General features: G+C 33.6%; 3 protein-coding genes and 1 long non-coding RNA gene across 5 annotated transcripts; 2 read left to right on the forward strand and 2 right to left on the reverse strand.

Annotated features, from left to right (window-relative positions):
• The first annotated feature begins 9,141 nt into the window (after positions 1-9,141).
• Positions 9,142-11,486, forward strand: LOC105770210 (protein NRT1/ PTR FAMILY 8.1). The gene is made up of 5 exons (XM_012591307.2): positions 9,142-9,223; positions 9,324-9,436; positions 9,518-9,735; positions 9,847-10,400; positions 10,494-11,486. Exons 1-5 carry the CDS (start codon positions 9,153-9,155, stop codon positions 11,326-11,328), a joined length of 1,791 nt encoding a protein of 596 aa, XP_012446761.2. The 5' UTR covers positions 9,142-9,152; the 3' UTR covers positions 11,329-11,486.
• LOC128041349 (uncharacterized) lies at positions 9,154-9,972 on the reverse strand. The gene is made up of 2 exons (XR_008196276.1): positions 9,836-9,972; positions 9,154-9,463 (listed from the first exon to the last, which is right to left on the reverse strand). It is a non-coding gene; the product is annotated as an uncharacterized LOC128041349 (long non-coding RNA).
• Positions 11,487-11,733: 247 nt separating the features above from the next.
• LOC105770211 (uncharacterized) lies at positions 11,734-14,970 on the reverse strand. 2 transcript variants are annotated; one of them, XM_052631603.1, is made up of 3 exons: positions 14,665-14,970; positions 12,297-12,437; positions 11,734-12,012 (listed from the first exon to the last, which is right to left on the reverse strand). In XM_052631603.1, exons 1-3 carry the CDS (start codon positions 14,854-14,856, stop codon positions 11,869-11,871), a joined length of 477 nt encoding a protein of 158 aa, XP_052487563.1. In that variant the 5' UTR covers positions 14,857-14,970; the 3' UTR covers positions 11,734-11,868. The 2 variants fall into 2 exon arrangements, with proteins under 2 accessions (XP_052487563.1, XP_012446762.1); XM_012591308.2 differs by lacking the exons at positions 11,734-12,012; positions 12,297-12,437 and adding exons at positions 13,717-13,999; positions 14,425-14,565 and having other exon boundaries at positions 14,665-14,968.
• A 1,548-nt stretch (positions 14,971-16,518) lies between these two features.
• Positions 16,519-18,714, forward strand: LOC105770606 (protein OCTOPUS). Its single transcript, XM_012591881.2, has one exon. It carries the CDS (start codon positions 16,791-16,793, stop codon positions 18,468-18,470), a length of 1,680 nt encoding a protein of 559 aa, XP_012447335.1. The 5' UTR covers positions 16,519-16,790; the 3' UTR covers positions 18,471-18,714.
• Positions 18,715-19,149: the final 435 nt, after the last annotated feature.

Consider the following 19,149-nt stretch of genomic DNA (forward strand, 5'->3'; position numbering starts at 1 on the left):
GCTATTTTTTCTAAGTGTTAGTTTCCATTCTTCCTGTAAAAGGTTTAGGTGTCAAAGTTAAATTTTAATTTTTATAATAGTAAAAATGTAATTTGTGATAGCTTAATTTTTAGTGGTATTAGAAACATTAGTTCGAGGCTACTAAATTCGGTGAGTAAGCTTGTAAATTTATTATTTAATATTTACGAGTTAAATTTAAAAGGTTTTTGAATTGTTAATTTGAGTTTTATAATGATTAATTAGGTCAAGTGGTTTTAGAAAGTAACGTAACGGGACCTCGTTTCTATAAACCGAGCCATAAATATTTTTATAAATATTTAGGAAGTGTCATTAAGGTAGTATTAAAGTTTCGATGAAAAATTTTAACGTTTCGATAGTTAATTAATTACAAAGAACTACATTGAAAAATGTGCAAAATTTACTAATTATACTAATTAAGTGACTAAATGACTTAATTAATAAATGAGGGATGACTTAAGAAAAATTCATAAGGCGACATAAGGAGAAAAAATAATAAAATAAAGCCAATTAATGGCAAATTTGTAATATTGTTGAAATAAAACAAACAAATTGAAATTGAAGATATTTTATGCAATTCTTCTTCAATTTCGGTTCAAACAGACATAGGAGAGCTCCTTAAGCTGGTTTTAACTATTTTTCTTCAAGTGACTTCAATTCTTATCCATTTCTTGTAATTTTATGTTTTTGAAATTGTTACAATTAGGTCCAACTAAACCGTACCTTTTTTTATTAAAAATTTTAGAAATTGCCATTGATAAATATTATATGTTTTTGATGAATAACATAGATTTAGAGCTTTGATTTTGTTGTATGATGATTTTATAAAGTGATTTTGTTAAATATTGATTTTAGGATTCAATTGTGAAAATGTTAAAATATTAGGGTTTGATAGTGAATTTTGGTTTATTAGGGCTGCATAATGTCTTGGAATATTTGAATAAATTATTGATTGAGGAAAATGAGTTAATTTGATAGATTAACTAATTAAAGGATTAAATTGCAAAAATTGTAAAAGTTTTGGGTAATTGTGTAAATTAAAAATAAAAGGGTAATAATTGTGAAATGAATTAGAAGTGAAATATATGCTAATGAATGAATATTTTATATTTTAGATCAAGATCCCGTAGAAACTTATGAAAAAGGAAAAATAACAGAATAGTCCCTGAACTTCTACAATTACTACAATTCAGTCCAGGTAAGTTCGTACGGTTAAAAATTTAATATTTTGTATAAATTGATGAACGGTATTATTTATTTATTTTATTGTTGGAATTATAATATTGAATTAGATTTCGGTTTGAATGGAACGCAGGATTTGAGTACATTCGTATTTTGGTGTATGATGGTATTGGAAGGAGATAAAAACATTTTTTCCAAGTAAATCGGGGTTCAACATTTGTTGCGAACTCTCGTGTTTTACTTTCTGTTCAACTCTTATGAGTTTCTGTTAAGCTTTTACGAGCTTCTGTTCAACTCTTTTGTATCGATTTGAAGAGGAATGTATTTATTGATTGAAGTTGTGATTGACAGGGAATTATCTTGAATAATTTTATTATTTGATTTATTATAGTTAGTTCGGTAAGATTTTTATTTATCCCGTCGAACTTACTAAGCTTCATTAAGCTTATTCGTGTTGTTTAATGTCCTTGTAGATTTTCGAAAGGTTAGACGATCGGATTAGCACTCAAGTCACACTATCCAGCTTATTCTGTTAGTTTTTGATACATTCAATATGGTTTATATGACATGTATAGGCTTTTATGCGGTTTTAGTCAAGGTTTGGCTTGTGTAAATATTATGATTGATATTTTGTTTAAATAACCAACTTACATATGGGTATGAGAATGAAGTATATTGTGATATGAGTATAAGTGATATATGTATGTATGCATGTATTTGAATTATAGTGAACTTTAGTAACTAGACTAGGTAAATTAATTAGGTAAGTTTAGACATTTTTTTTAGTTAACATTTAAGGAACCTAATGTCATATTTGGTTATATGTGGTGATAATGCTTGTTTAAGACTTGATTTTAGTTTGTGTTGAATGTCTTGATATGGCTTGTTGATGCGTGATTTGTTGAGGCAAGGTTGGTAACAATTTGGGTGAGAAATGTGGCTTGGAAAATGGTTTATCTTTCGTCCACACAGGCTGAGACACGGGCAGAGACACGGGTGTAACACCCCTTACCCGTAGTCAACATCAAAATAGGGTATGAGGCATTACCAGAACCCATACGCTTGTAAACATATTTAACCGAGTTATAAATTTCATCTCAATTAAAATTTTCAAAATTATTAACATGCTTTTATAATTTTTCATAATATATCTTCAAAATATTATGATCATAATAATTAGGGCCTACGAAACCCGATACATACTCATGCAATTTAATGCTTCATTTCCATTTCATTATTTCGATATTTCATGTACCATCATTTTCATGAATTTTGTACGTACCAGTCATAGTTCATTTCAAATTCATGTTATCTCACTTCAAAACTTTACCCATTATATCATTTAAATATCAATGGTTACATTTATTTCAGATCAATACCAATAATAATTCAATTCCATATTTTCTAATACCCTTATTATTTTCCATATTTATCCCGTTGAATTTCTCAGAAATTCGATGGATTTTCAGAGGTACACTTTTAGTGTACAATTCCGGGTTCGTCAATTCATATTCATGTGCGACATTTCCATTTCAGAGAGCAGACTCATGAACCTCATCCTTACAATGGATTACCACCCAGGCTAAATCCGCAAGATAGCACACTCCATGAACCTCATCCTTACAATGGATTACCATCTAGGCTAAATCCTGTAATATAAACTCATAAAGTATTGTCGGGATTACCGGTCAGGCTAAATCCTCAGAACGACAATTACTCTAATGAGCTTGGATCTGAATTACAGTCGAGCTAAATTGAGACCTAATTGGATTACCGTCCGCTAAATCTATTTTCCACATATTCTTCAGGAGGGCTATATCAAGATCACCCGTCCGGGTTAGATCTTTTTCAGACATATTCTTCGGGAGGGCTATATCAGGATAGGATCACCCGTCCGGGCTAGATCATTTTTACCGTCAATTCCTTTTCAAAGATCCATCGAATTTTCCTTTCATTCAACCGGGATTTATTTTCTCTTTTCATTAATAATATCAATACTTCATCAATTATCATACAATAAACATCCAAATCATATTCACGTCAATAAAAATATATTTCAAGCATTTAAGCATATAATTCAAGTTACACGAACTTACCGGGCTAAATTGTAAAAATACTAAAATATAAGAGCATTTTGGTAATTTTCCATTTTCTCAATTTTCTACCCGATCTTGATCTAAATTAATTTTTCATTTTAATAAAACAACTCATTTCATGCAATTTGGTCATTTTGACATTTTTCCAAAATTGCCCCTAAAGTTTTACTTTTATTCAATTTAGTCCTCGAACCCAAATCATATAAATTAACCATTTGTAATGCAAATCCATAATATTCATACATTTATTTTCCTCCTCCTCCTCTCAATTCCACATCCTTAATTTATATAACATGCTTATAAGTAATATTGTCTATAATTTTCACTATTTTCTTGTAAATTTAATCAAAGCTGTCCATTTGAGTCATAGTCACTAAATTATTTGTATCTTGAGCTACAGAAATAAAAATTAAGATCCGTTAATTTTCCCTGAAACTAGACTCACATATCTTCTTTCCATAAAATTTTCAGAATTTTTGATTCAGCCAAATGGTACAGTTTATTTTTTAAATTTTCCCCTATTTCACTGTCTGACAGTTCCGACCACTCTTCACTAAAAATGAATTATCTAATTGTACAAAATTCGGATGATGTTTCCGTTTGTTTTCTTTGAAAATAGACTCATCAAAGGTTCTAAAAATATAAATTTTATCCCATAATTATTTTTTACAATTTTAATTATTTTCCAAAGTTAGAACAAGGGAACTCGAAATCATTCTGACCTTATCTCACATAACCTATTATATCTCATAATTTATAATTTCATTGCTTACACTGTTTCTTCTATGTGAAACTAGACTCAATAATATTTAATTTTATATTTTATTCATCCTATAATTAGATTTCCATAATTTATGGTGATTTTTCAAATTTAACCTACTGCTGCTGTCCAAAACTGCTTTAGTGCAGAATATTGATTACTAAGTCTATAGCACTCTTATTTTCTTTTTTACACTATTTCTTAACACTTTCTCTTATTTTCTCTTCACTAACATATCAAGAACATATAACTTTATATAATAAAACCCTACATTAACATCAATCTCACACTTTTTCAATAATATCAAACTCAAAAATATATTGAAATCATGATGTTCTTACCTTGCTCAATTGACTTCAATCTTTAACTTGATTTTCTCTCTCCTCCAGCCTCTATTTCTTGAATCTAACTTGATATTCTAGCTCCCCATAGTCTTTTTGTCAATTTTCTCTCTTGGTGGCAATGAAAATTTCTTTGATTTCTAAGTAAAAATGATGGATTTTTGGTGAAAGGACCAAATTGTAAAGAAAGCAAAGCTTTCTTTCTTCCCCTCTTCTTCTCACGTTAATGCATGCAAAAATGGTGGGGATGGCTACTTTTCATCCTTCCTTCCACATATATATACTAAATAAATTAATAATAAAATAATATCATTTAAAAAAATCAAATTAAAATATTAATAAACTAATATTTATTTATTTATTAATCTAAAATATCTCCAACAACATCATTATCTTCTAGATTTCTCTCTCTTCTAATTGACCATTTTGCCCTTTATGATCTTTTAAAATTCCATCCTTGAGTCATCACTTAATTTGGTAAAATTATGATTTAGTCCCTCAAACTTCTTCACCTTTTTCAGTTTGGTCCTAATCCATCCATTTTTCTTAGTTTCTAGATTATTCCACCCTTAAAATATTTACACAATTGGTCCTTCAACTTTTTCATATTTACACTTTAACCCCTCAACTTTTAAGTATTTACTCTTGGGTAACAAAACTTTTCTCAGTTTTGCGATTTAATCCTTTCTTGAATTAATATGTTATAATTTACTTCCCAATATTGCCATAACTCAAAATTACCCCTTTTTAGCACTTTATTTCCTTATTTTACTATATCAGAGATATTATCTTACTTTCTTTACTGTAGAAATTTTCGGGGTATTACAACGGGTGTGTGTCTCAGTCATGTGTGACACACGGCCAAATGACACAGCCGCGTGTCCCCTGTATCTTTTAAGAATGCAAGTCAGTATGCTCACACGGCCTAGCACATGGGCGTGTGACTTGGCCGTGTGACCCAAGTCAGAGAGTTACACGGGTACGGACATGAGCTAGACACGACCATGTGTCCTTATCTCGAATGCCCACACGGCCTAAGACATGGGCATGTCTCCTGACCGTGCCCATGTGAGTCACACGGCCGTGTGACCCCTTGTAACACCCCTAACCCGTATCCCTCGTTGGAACCAGGTTACGGGGCATTACCGGAGTTTACAGATCAAACAGACAGAAATTTCAAACATTTCATATCATCAAAACAAGTCATCAAAACATCATTTTAATCCAAATTATAAGCATACGAAATCCAAATCAATTTGCCTAGTTTATGAGCACTTAAACATAGAATTAAATTCATATGCACTTATCTAGATTTTGTTCAATTTATCATGCCATAATATGGCTTCAAAAACAAACACATATTTATATGTATAAAACCAACCAAAATTAAACTTATAACCTCATTTACAATCAAACCACAAAATAACTAATATTTAGACACTCTAAGTACATGCCGACCCAAAGGATAAACATCACCATATTTGAGTTTGGGATTGTTGTTGGATGCTGAATCGGCAATCAAAAGTTCAATACCTAACCTGAACACATGAAACAAAACCGTACGCTGAGTAAGGACAAGCGAATTATGTTTTTATCAATTAATCCCAAGATTAGAGCTTTGTGGCTTAAGACGGAAATAGAGGATAGTTGAAAATTTTCTGATCTTCTAAGGTTCAGAGATATCTATTATGTGACTAAACAACAATGCTAAACTAGTTTTGTCAATAGTTATTTATGTTTGGTTTTTGGATATTGAATTTATGTTCTACTTATTTATGTGTAATCTAGTTTTATTAATAGTTGTTTATGTTTGGTCTTTGGATATTGAATTTATGTTCTACTTATTTATACTAAATTAGTTTTATCAATAGTTGTTTATATATGATTTTGGATATAAAATTTATTCACAGGTGATGAGTATAGTTGAGAATTATAGCGGTGATAAAAGTGATGATGAAAGGGAAAAGAAAGAGATTTTACAACGCATGGAATGTTTTAACCGATTATTTGTTGTTGCATCTTCTTCTGTGCAATTATATTACGAGAAGTATATATTGAAGCAACCATGCATGGATTCAAAACAGTCAAGTGAGACATGGATCCGAGAGATCCTTGACGGTCACGAATCACGTTGTATGATTAATTTTAGGATGTCTAAAATGGTATTCACAAGTTTGTTGAGAGTTTTGGAGACAAGATACAACTTGCAAACTTCAAGAAACATATCTTCTAGTGAAATGTTGAGAATTTTTTTATACATCTTGGGCACCGATGCAAAAGTTTCCCAATGTCGAGAAAGATTTCAAAGATCTAGATCAACAATAAGTCGATACTTTGAATTTGTGCTTGAGAAAGTTTCAAGGATGGCCACTGATCTAATTGCACCCGAAGATCCTTTGTTTAGCTCAATACTTGAACAAATACGTAATGATTCTAGATATATGCCGCATTTTAAGGTTAAATTTTAATTTTATATTATTATATTTTAATATATTTGGTCAACTAAAAATATGCACGAGACTAATATAATTATTTGTTCAGGATTGCATAGGTGCAATTGATGGTACTCATATTGCCGCTATTCTTCCACCAAATGAACAAATTCCCTATATTGGAAGAAAAGGTATCCCGGCTCAAAATGTTATGGCAGTATGTGATTTTAATATGTGTTTCACCTTTGTCATGGCTAGATGGGAAGGATCGGCACATGACACTAGAATATTTCTTGATGCAATTCGAGATCCAAAATACAAATTTCCTCACCCGCCAAATGGTTAGATATTTTATTTATATGTGATTTTTTAAATCATAAAGTATAATTTTTTTAATTGATAATTTTTATAAAAAAATTCTTGAATTAATTATTTGTTATATTATGACTTGTAGGAAAATATTATCTTGTTGATTCTGGATATCCTCAAATAAAAGGTTATCTTGGACCATATAGAGGTCAACGATATCATTTACCTGACTTTCTTAGAGGTAGACCGGTATCTGGTAAAGAAGAGATATCCAATCATTCACATTCATCATTACGTAGTGTGATTGAACGAACTTTTGGTGTTTTGAAAAAAAATGGGTCATTTTAAGGGATATGCCAAGTTATAGTTTTGAAAAGCAAACGATGATCGGTATTGCTACAATGACGATACACAATTTTATCTGAAAACATGTCGGTCGAAATGATGCAAATTTTATGGAATACGAAGATATTAACTGGGCATATGAAAATATTATTGATTCAGAAAATGCGCATGGTCAAGAAAGTGATGATGATGACGAACGACGATGATGATGGTGATGATGACGGTGAATCAAACAATTCAAGTGGTTTTGAAATGGAATTAACAAGAGATGCTATAGCTTCTAGTTTAATGAATTTATTTTAAATTATAAATGCTATTGTAAAATTTTTAGTATTTATATTTGGTATAGAAATATTATCCCTTTTTGAAACTTTAATCCAAATATATGTAATATTTTAATTTATTAGGTTTATGTTTTCTATGTTACGTTAATATCTAATATGAGTTATATATTCAAATATATTTTAAAATAAAATAATACAGATGTGTTAAAAGCATTAATTAAAAATAAAAATAATTTTAAAATAATACAATTGTGTCAATATCTAATTACAAATATTTAATTATTATATTTAAATATTTAAATATAGTTTATATATTCTAATTAAATTTAATAAATAATTAATATTAAACACCTAGAAATATTTAAAATTAATATTATATATTAAAAATACTAACAATAAATTATAATAAATTATTTTTATATTTTTGCTAAAATATCATAATATTAACTAATTTGAACATTATTTAAATACATATTTGTTACTTTATAATATCATATCTAAAATGAACATTTTATTTCTCAAAAGTATCTTTTGACAAAGAATACCAAACACTTAAATTTTTCAAAAGCACTTCTCAAAAGCATTGCCAAACTAGCTCTAAATATTATCGGGTTGGATTTTATAGTGTTAATTTTTATTATATATGAACTCAATATTGTATTTATTAAATTTTATTATTTATTTATTCTGAATTTTGGATATATATTTTAAATATTTTAAGTTATTTAAGAGATTTACATTTATTACTCAACAAGAAAATTTAGTTTGGACTTTTATTTATATGTAGCTGTCTAAGCTATATGAAGGCCTATTTATTATTCATTACATAAACAATTGTTTTCATTAATAAAATTTTTAACTCTAAAATTTAGTTTTTTTGTACAAACGATCTTTAAAAGTAGTTTTATTCTCGAGATAAACCTTCATTAAATGCATTACATCATCCAAAAAAACCAAACTTCAATTATAAATAACAAATGGCATTATAAAATCATTCATAATTACATTATAGATTTATATTTCGAATTTCAACATCCATCATCTTTAAAAGTTAAAAATCATCATCATCTTCGTGTACAGAGGGAGTTAAGAGTGGAGACATTTCGTTAGTGAAGTCGATGAACTTCCTCATGTCACGTTCTTCAAGCTGTATAAACTTCAACTCAATTACATTAATTGATCTTCATGTTTTTTAGTTCTTTAACATTCTTGACTGACTAATCTAGTCTTTTAAGTTGTAGCTGGCCAATTATCGTTATTATTATTATTTTGGACTAGGAACAGATCCCACTAGACTAAACTATTCAGGTATGTCACCATCATAGGAAGTTCTTCAAATTTAGAATCTTCCACATTCCAAGAGCACCACACACCTCACATCATCAATGCAAGCAAGTCAAAGATTCAATGCTACTCATTTCATCCATTGGATCTTAGTACAAACTTTTCACATTGAGTAGGCTATATCGAGTCATACTCTGTGGAGTTTCTTTGCTAACTACATCTATAATTCCTTCATAATATAGACTTAAAATCTCAAATTCTTGGTCTTTCAGGAAATCAATGGAAGAAGATGATATCTATACAAACGATGGGACAGTGGATTACAAAGGAAATCCTGCTAATAAGAAGAAAACTGGAACCTGGAGAACCTGCCCGTTTATCATAGGTAATCACGGAACCTAGTAGTTGAAATCTGTGATTAAAGATATATCAAGATTGATGTTTAGTTTAAGCATTCTATCAACAGGAAATGAAGTCTGTGAAAGATTGGCATATTATGGGATGAGCACCAATCTGGTGCTTTACTTTAAGCACCAGCTAAATCAGCATAGCTCAGTGGCTGCTACTAATAACCAGAACTGGGGTGGAACATGCTACATTACACCAATAATTGGAGCATTTCTGGCTGATTCTTATCTAGGAAGATATTGGACAATTGCCTGTTTTTCAATCGTCTATATCATTGTAAGTTTTACTTACCTGGTGCTTGTTATTTAGTCCAGTATTACCAAGTTCTTCGAAAAATTTATCTATATCTTGGTTTTTGAGACAAGAAAAGTTTTACCTTTTGCACAGGGAATGACGCTTTTAGCTTTGTCTGCATCGGTTCGCGGCATAAGGCCTAGATGCTATGCAGAAGATAACTGCAATCCAACAGAGGTGCAAAGCGCGATGACCTTTCTAGCGCTTTACCTGATAGCACTAGGAACAGGTGGAATCAAGCCTTGTGTTTCATCATATGGAGCCGACCAGTTCGATGACACAGACGAAAAGGAGAAAAAACACAAGAGTTCATTCTTCAACTGGTTCTATCTTTCCATAAACATCGGTGCTCTTATTGCAGGCTCGGTGCTGGTTTGGGTACAAGATAATGTGAGCTGGGGATGGGGTTTAGGCATCCCAGCTATAGCCATGGCAATAGCTGTCTGCTTTTTCTTTTCAGGTACTTGTTTGTATCGGAACCAAGTGCCTGGAGGCAGCCCTGTCACACGCCTGTTTCAGGTATTGGTGGCATCCATCAGGAAATATAAAGTTGCAGTACCTGCAAATAAATCTGTTTTACATGAGACAGCAGATAAAGAGTCCAATATCAAGGGAAGCCGCAAGATTGACCACACGAATGATCTCAGGTTAGTGCCTGGACTTTAATCTTAATTCTCTTTGTTGCATATTCGGACTGTTGCTTTAATTCCTTACCTTCGGGATATGGCTATAACTTTCAGTTTCTTCGACAAAGCGGCAGTGGAAATCGAAACTGACCAATTAAAGGGCTCAGTAAATCCGTGGAGACTTTGCACTGTTACACAGGTCGAGGAGCTGAAAGCAATAATTCGGTTGCTCCCCGTATGGGCCTCTGGGATAATTTTTTCTACTATTTGCAGTCAGATGGGCAGTTTATTTGTGTTGCAAGGTGAAAGAATGGATACTCATGTTGGTCACTCAAACTTCAAGATCCCTGCGGCATCACTTTCCATCTTCGACACTCTCAGTGTGACCTTTTGGGTGCCAATCTATGACAGAATCATTGTCCCAGTGACAAGAAAATTCACGGGTCACAAGAATGGCCTAACTCAGCTTCAGCGGATGGGAATTGGCCTCTTCATATCCATATTTGCCATGGTAGTTGCAGCGATTCTGGAGCACGAAAGACTGAAAATGATCAAAAGGCACAACTACTATGAGCTAAAAGAAATGCCAATGACAATCTTTTGGCAGGTTCCACAGTATTTCCTCGTAGGGTGTGCAGAGGTTTTCACATGCATTGGACAGTTGGAGTTTTTCTACGAACAAGCACCCGACGCAATGAGGAGTTTCTGCTCTGCTCTATCACTCACCACCGTTGCCCTCGGTAGCTACTTGAGCTCTTTGCTTGTAACCATTGTCAGCAATGCGACTGCTAAGAATGGGAAATCTGGGTGGATACCGGATAACCTAAATTATGGTCATATCGATTACTTCTTCTGGATCCTGGCAGCGTTGGGTGTGTTTAATTTAGGCGTTTATGTCTGGTTTGCAAATTGGTACACGTACAAAAAGGCGGTGGGGACTCTTCGTTGATTGATTATATAAGTTGGCTTGTTGAAGCGTCTACTTAAGAAGAATTGCAGAAAATTCCCCTTATTATGTATGAAATACAGTCTCTTCACGTCAATGTTTCAAAATAATGTAAGATACAAAGAAACATGCTATGACAAAGCAAATTCTCACCTTCGTAATCTCCTTTCCATCCATGGCAATTTAGAGCCATATTTGAAGGTATTTGAGTTCCTGTTTATGGGGCTTGCCATTTACCCTTCGGCTTTTCCAAATGGTATTATGTACAGTAACTATAATTCTTTAAGACCATAATGGCAACACAATTCTAGTTTCTCCCTCTATCTCATGTGCCAATCTGAATCCCCACAATATTCTAAACCATCACAAACAATAAGCCAATGATGAAAGGAAAAATAATGACAAAAGTTGTACAAACTTGAATATTATTTTTCCAGGACAGAATCTTTATTAGGTAAAAGATCACATCAAGATACTTCCAACAAAGCTGTACTAAAACATCAGTGCCTAGAAAGGATTTTCTTACACAAACATGGAATGGAACTAAAGTTTGCTACTTTTTTTACCAAACAATGAATGACGACCTTCAGCAATTAACTCCCTTGTCGCTTTGTTTCTGACAAGAACAATTGTACCTGAATAACTTCCTCTTTGTCCTAAAACCTTTGAAGTAATCTCTAACTCGTCCTGCAAATGGCCTCTTAGTGGGTCAGATTCAGAACTGCATTTAGAGAACATATAATTTAACTCTCATACAGCAGGTAACCCTGTCTGAAAGAAGAAGAACCGAACCAATAACTATGGTCGTTCACTGCCAGCGAAGGATCATAATTTTGGACTAACTGAACTGATAGTCAAATATCAGTATTCAGAGGGATTGTAGAAAGATATAATATCAATCCATAAAACAAGAAAAAGTAACAGATTCAATTCATTGTAAGACGTGAATTAATAATTTTACACATTCTTACATTGAGCTTAGCAGTTCCGAGAAAGGCGATGGACATATCGACTGAAACATTCATAGGAAGACCTTCGACATGAACAACAGCCGCTCCAACCTCATCGACAAGATTTGCAACAGCACCTTTTGCTAAATTTCCACTTTTATCCTGTCAAAGTTTAATTCGATCGCCGAAAATAATAAAAGAAATTAACCCAAATAGGATATAATTATAATTGAATGGAATTTGAGATGGGGGGTTTGGAATAGCTTACAGTGAGGCGAGGAGGGACTTTCAAGGTGCAGGAAACGAAGCCAGGCTGGACGGTGTCGACACGGATGCCACGCAAGGCGAAATCTTCGTAGAAGCTGCACTGGAAGCCGACTCGGGTAGGCTGAATATTGAGCCGCGAAACGCTCTCTGCTTCTTCTTTGTTTAGTTGGAGGAATTCCTTACCTCTCTTAGCATAGATTGTGAAGACTCAAAATTATGAGAGGCCTGACGGTTTAAACGGCAAAGTTTTTGCCACTTATCGGTAATTCAATCAGGTAGGCTTGAGGGTTGGACTAGTTCAACATTGGAGCTTGTAAACATAATAATAAATACATAATAATTTATATTAAATTTTGTTAATTTTATAATTCATTTGGATAATTTACGTTCTATCTCTTTAGCTTCAAATATTATTAGAAGAGATAATCCCAAACACTAGTATTAAAAGCATCAATGAATACAAAACATGAATTGTAAAATAAACACAAAAATTCCTTAAAATTTAACTTTTCTCGTAAATCACTCTCCCCATGTAAGAAGATTTATAGAATATACCCCTATCATGCATGAAACAGTCTCTTCATGTCAATGTTTCAAAATAATGTAAGATACAACAAAAGAAAACATGCTATATCAAACAAACCGTCCATCGCAACCTAGAGGATCCAGATTTTCAGGCTCAAGGATTGGGTACCGTCCACCTTCACCCGAAAGCTTTTGGGTTTGGTCCCACAAGAAGCAGACTACTATAGTTAGCTACAGTCTCTCCATATAAACCATAATCGAGTTTTAGAGTTGCTCGATGTGGAATGGGGGTGTCCCAAGTATCTTTCACAAGTCTTTACATATAAATCACTGCAATTACCGTATGTCAACAAATTAAATTAAATTATATTAATCTCTATTATCCAAACTCTTTTTCTTTCTGAAATATCTGAGTCATGTGTACGAGGCAGAATAACTGAACTCGCGTTACTTACCATTAACCCTTTGATTTTTGCAATGGTATAAGTTATGTAATGTAACTATTGTTCTTTTAAGACCATAAGGGAAACACAATTTTAATTTCCCCCATAAACCTCCTCAATGTGTCAATCTGAATTCCCTCAATATTTTAAAATATCAAAAACAGTAAGCCAATGAGAAAGAACAATAATGGCACGGTTCTACAAACTGGAGCAAAAATGGGCCATACTAGAATCTTTATTCGGTCCAAAATCACACAATGTACATGCAAGAAAGCAGTTCAGTACATAGCAGTACTAGAAGACCAGTACCTTATAGGGATTTTCTTACACAAACTAGGAATGAAACTAGAGTTTGCTACCATGTTTATCAAACAATGAATGGCGACCTTCAGCTATTAACTCCCCTGTCACTTTGTTTCTGACAAGAACAATTGCACCTGAATAACTTCCTCTTCGTCCTAAAACCTTTGAAGTAATCTGTAATTCATCCTGCAAATCACCTCTTAGAGGTCAGATTCAGAGTCGTATTAGAAATACCTATAATTAAATTCTCTAACAGCCAGTAAGCATGTCTAAGGTCCTTCACTGTCTGCAAAAGGATCATAACCTTGTACAAACTGAACTAATTATCCAATATCAGCATTCAGTGGGATTACAGGAACTGAGATATGGTATCAATCCAAGAAACAAGACAAAGTAACAAATCTATTGCATTGTAAGAAGTGATAAAGCATTAATGGAAATAATTTATACTAAATTCAAAGCAACTCTCTACAATAAAGGACAAAGATAATCGAACCTAAAGATTAGCTCAAATAATTCATGCATTAAAGTGAGACCAACACGTTGGAGATCGAATCTCTATCCCTAAGGTGGTTGCCTCTTTAAAAAGGAAAAAAGACAGATATTCTTACATTGAGTTTAGCAGTTCCGAGGAACGAGATGGACATATCGACTGAAACATTCATAGTAAGACCTTCGACATGAACAATAGCCCCTCCGACTTCATCGACAAGATTTGCAACAGCACCTGTTGCTAAGTTCCCACTTTTATCCTGCCAAAGTTTAATTTGATTGCCGAAAATAAAAATGAATCCAAATATAATATAATTCTAAAATTGTGGAATTTGGGATAGGGTTTGTGGATAGCTTACAGTGAGGCGAGGAGGGACTCTGAAAGTGCAGGAAACGAAGCCAGGCTGGACCGAATCGACACGGATGCCACGCAAGGCGAAATCTTCGTAGAAGCTGCACTGGAAGCCGAGTCGATGAGGGTGGATAGTGAGTCGGGAAACGCTCTCTGCTTCTTCCTTGTTTAGTTGGAGGAATTCTTTGGCTTCTTCCATGTTCGATTTTCTTGGGTCCCTAGCTTAGATGCTCAATATCTGAAAACCGCAAGAGGTCAAACCGTTCAAACGGCAAAGAAGGTGTTTTTTTTTTTTTTGGGAACCAAGGACTAGTTCAATATTAGCACTAATTAAAATATATAAGTTTTAAGCATAAGCAATCTCAAATAATAATATTTATTATTATTAATTATCAAAAATAAATAAAATTTTTATATCAACTTTTGTAATTTTGTTTATGTTATAAAGTATAAAATTTTAATATTCCTCCTAATAGTTAGGATTTATTGTTACTTAATAAATAAGATTATATTATGTATAGACGCTTATGATATATTTATGAATCTAATTCCTTTTCAACAACTCTTTTAATTACATCATTAATGAATTAAGCTAACACGAGAATAAGTCCAAAGTACTTGTTAGGGATGTTTTCCATAGACTTACTTGACAAAGAAAAACTTAACCTAATTTATCATGAAATTTTAAAAATATAATTAATGAAATTAAGGATTTTTTCCACCTAAGTGAAACTGATTTCATAAAAAAATATTTAATATGACGATTAGAAACTACCTTAAAACTAATTAATTAAAAATGTTTAATAGGATATCATTAGAAAAAGTTATTTAATTAATATGTTTATGAAAATTAATATTAAAAATAATTGGGACTGATAACATTAAAATATTAAAATATTGGTGTTTTGAATTTGAATATCATCAAGTGCATTCTTTTTATTTAATAAAAATCTAGATAATAATATTTTTATTTAATAAAATAAATTTTTATAATTATTCAATTGAATTTGAACTCGATTAATAAAAAACTCTAACTCATTAAATTTTTTAAATGATATAGATTACCGTCTTTTCATTTAAAAAATTCAATTTTAACATTTAGTTTTAATTTTGTTGAAATTGGTAATCACAAATTAACAATCTCACCTTCATTTTAAGATTTCTTAACTCTATTACGAGCAACGTCGGTTTGGATTGCTAGGGCAAAGGTTAAGTTACGGCTGGTCGTTTGTGACCATTTTCTTTTCCACTGGGTGTGCCCTCTTTCACTAAGCCGGATGTGGCTTTGTTTCTCTCAACCTTGTGTTCGAGTCTTGTGGTATTGTATTACTCTTTCCTTAATGAAATTCTGTACAATGAGTAAACATAAATAACTCTTATTTTATAATAAAACTTCCCAAATAATATTTTAAAGCAAGAATTTTGGTTGTTTAAAGCGCATGAGAATGGAAAGGTAATGAAGTGCGTGGGAAGAGGTGAAATGCGAATTTTAAAAGGGACAAGTAGAAGTGGTAATGTGGAAGCATCTTTGGGACTCTTTTCTCAAAGCATCCCAAGTTCCTACTTGTACAACAAAACGAATCTCCCAAATATGAAATGTTCCACCCTTTCAATTTTAATACAAAATATATTGGTCCTCAAATTACAGTGTTGGTTTAAATCTACACAAGAAACAAATACCCAGTCGAGGTGACACGTATTGAAGTGTTAGGAGTTATTTCTTTTTTCAAAAACACGAAGATCGAATCTGATGGTTTCAAAAAACACAAAGAAGAGGTGAGAGAGGGTTTAGGATCCTCTGACTCGCTTGACTTTAGTATCTTTTTGGGGTTTATATTATATCGAAGGTTAATTTTGAATTGAAAAAAATGATGCAATTAATATAGGTTACAATCAAGGCCCATATTGATTTCTGATTTCTAAGACAGATGGTGATGGTGATGGTGATGGTAATGGTAATGGAAGCTATCAACATTAAAACCCAAAATATAAAGGGTTTAACCAGGGTTTTGCATTACTTCTTTAGGTTATTACGTTTTTAATTTCTCCTATGTTATCTTCGGTGTAGTTTAGAAATACGTTATAGCTCTTATTAGTTTCTCTGAACATGAGCTCATTGCTTCTCCTTAAGCCATGACTTCGCAACCCCAGCCTCAACAGCACCGCCGTCAGAGCCGTTGTCTCTCCACCTGTCACCGCCACCCGACTACCGCACCCATTACTGGGTTCTGTGCATCATGTCTTCGGGAACGTCTAGCAGGCATCCAGGACAACTGCCCCACTCCTTCAACCTCCCAGCTCCGCCGCTCTAAGTCATGCTCCGGTGGTCCTGCCCCATCCTCCGCCTCTGCCGCCTCCGAGCCCCGCCGTAAATCTTGCGACGTAAGGGCTCACAGTTCACTACATGACCTTTTCGCCATCGATGACAAAATAACAACCCTCAATCTCAATCACCCTCCTTCAAAAGTTGAAGCTGTTCAAGGTTTTGAAGAAGAAGAAGAAGAGGAAGGAGAATTGAAAACCATGAAAGAATTCATAGATCTCGAATGGGGCAGCAAAAAAGCTTCAGGGAGATCTTTATGGGAAGCTGCTTCAGCATTTAGCAAGAGATTGAGGCAATGGCGGAAAAAACAAAGCAAAAGGAAGGAGAAAAATGAGGCTTCGGTTCTTGAGAAGGCAAACAAAAAGGGGTTAAGAGAGACTCAGTCGGAGATCGGGGAATATGGGTTGTTTGGAAGAAGATCTTGTGATACTGATCCTAGATTATCAGTTGATGATGCGAGGTATTCCTTTGAAGAGCCAAGGGCTTCTTGGGACGGTTGTTTGATTGGGAAACAGAAGCCAAAGGCTAACGAGGAAGCAAATGTTGGGGAAGAGAGATTGAGTGCTGTAAAAGAGGAAGAAAAGATTAGCCCTGGTGGGTCAGCTCAAACGAGAGATTGTTATGCCGATTCATTGACTACAAGGAGGAAGAGTTTGGACCGGTCCAGTTCGAGTAGGAAGATTTCTATGGGGGAAGCGAATGCTGAAGTGTCTCCCGGGGCTGTTGGGTTGTTTCACGGGGCGAAGCTGTTGGTTACCGAGAAAGAATTAAGGGATTCCAATTGGTATTCGAATGTGGAATCTGGATCTAAGGGTGTTGAGTTTGTTGCTTCTGGGGTTGGTCAAAAAGGGTTTACTTTGAGGAAGGCAAAGGGGTGGAAAAACGTTTGGAGTATGTGGGGTTTGATACAGAGGCGAAAACAGAGTGAATTCGGAGATGAAGAGAAGACTGTCGGAGGATATGTAGGTGACGGGAGGCTGGCAGAGTCATTTCAGAAACTTACGAGGGTGGCCAATGGGGATGAAGATAGAGGTACTAGAGATGTGAGCGTAGGGACACTAGCGGAGTCGTTGCAAAAATTAAGGGGGTTGGCTAATGGAGATGAAGGTAAAGTTGTAGGAGGGAATGTGGCTGATCATGGGACACTAGCCGAGTCCTTGAACAAGTTAAGAAAGGTTGCCAATGGAGCTTCATATGGGACTGTTGTGAGCCAGAAGCTTATGAAGAGCTATAGTGTTAGTGCTAGGAATTCAGTGGATGGATCATCTTTTTATGGAACAAGTATGCCCGAGTGTAACTCTAAAGGTGATGGTGAAAAGAGAAGGGATAATTCTATGTTGCAGCAGAATAGGAGTGTCAGGTATTCACCTAATAACCTCGATCATGGCTTACTGCGGTTCTACTTGACTCCACTGAGGAGTTATAGGAGAAGCAAATCTGGAAGAAGTAAGCTAAGAAACTCAAACTCTGTTAGTGGAACTGTACTGTAATGGACGCCTAGATTTGTTATAAGTAGGATATGATGTTGTAAAAACGTGTATGAATGTCTCTTTCTATAGATAAAGAAAACCCCCCACATCATATACTCATCTTTCTTGAGCTTAGCATTGCCATACATTTTCCAATAATGTAGCAATGGGGTAAAAAGGATGGAACAGTATCTTCATATTGTTAGTATAGTGATAATTGTTGCAGAAATGAAATCACTCTGTTCATATTCGTTTTCCCTTTTTACACTGATCTTTGTTCATGCAATTGGGTAGTTTTGTTTATGGAACTCTTAACCAATTGAATGTAAGCTGAATGGGTGAAAGTTACTACGATTTGCTTGTCAACTTGGATCATTCAAGGCCTAGAAAGATAAGTGGAAGTCAATAGTTATTTGAAGGTAAATTAATTATTTTCACTATTCAATCAACATTTTGAGATCTTTTATTGGGCATGAATGTAACGTCTATTTATCTCCTTTTTACCTTTATTTGCCCCTACAGCCTGTTATATAATTTTTGTGCAACTTTGAAGACATTATTATTTTAGCAAAGGGGTAAATGGATATAATTTTCTGAAAATGGAAATGTAAAGCAACAAGACTAAAGATGGTTGTGACAAGTTCAACAGCGAACGAACTATCGCTCAGTAAGCTAAGGAAATCTGGAACATAGAGGAAGG

This window comes from Gossypium raimondii, chromosome 5 (genome assembly GCF_025698545.1).
Source record: "Gossypium raimondii isolate GPD5lz chromosome 5, ASM2569854v1, whole genome shotgun sequence".
Classification (NCBI taxonomy): domain Eukaryota; kingdom Viridiplantae; phylum Streptophyta; class Magnoliopsida; order Malvales; family Malvaceae; genus Gossypium; species Gossypium raimondii.

Excerpts from the sequence above, each read along its gene's own strand:
- LOC105770210 (XM_012591307.2), top strand. The coding sequence starts at position 9,153 with ATGCAAGCAAGTCAAAGATTCAATGCTACTCATTTCATCCATTGGATC. Across the intron at positions 9,437-9,517 it reads AACCTGCCCGTTTATCATAG|GAAATGAAGTCTGTGAAAGA; the intron begins GTAATCACGGAA and ends TTCTATCAACAG. Across the intron at positions 9,736-9,846 it reads TTTCAATCGTCTATATCATT|GGAATGACGCTTTTAGCTTT; the intron begins GTAAGTTTTACT and ends CCTTTTGCACAG.
- LOC105770606 (XM_012591881.2), top strand. The coding sequence starts at position 16,791 with ATGACTTCGCAACCCCAGCCTCAACAGCACCGCCGTCAGAGCCGTTGT.
- LOC105770211 (XM_052631603.1), bottom strand. The coding sequence starts at position 14,856 with ATGGAAGAAGCCAAAGAATTCCTCCAACTAAACAAGGAAGAAGCAGAG. Across the intron at positions 12,438-14,664 it reads GAGTCCCTCCTCGCCTCACT|GATAAAAGTGGAAATTTAGC; the intron begins GTAAGCTATCCA and ends AAACTTTGACAG. Across the intron at positions 12,013-12,296 it reads TCGGAACTGCTAAGCTCAAT|GACGAGTTAGAGATTACTTC; the intron begins GTAAGAATGTGT and ends GGCCATTTGCAG.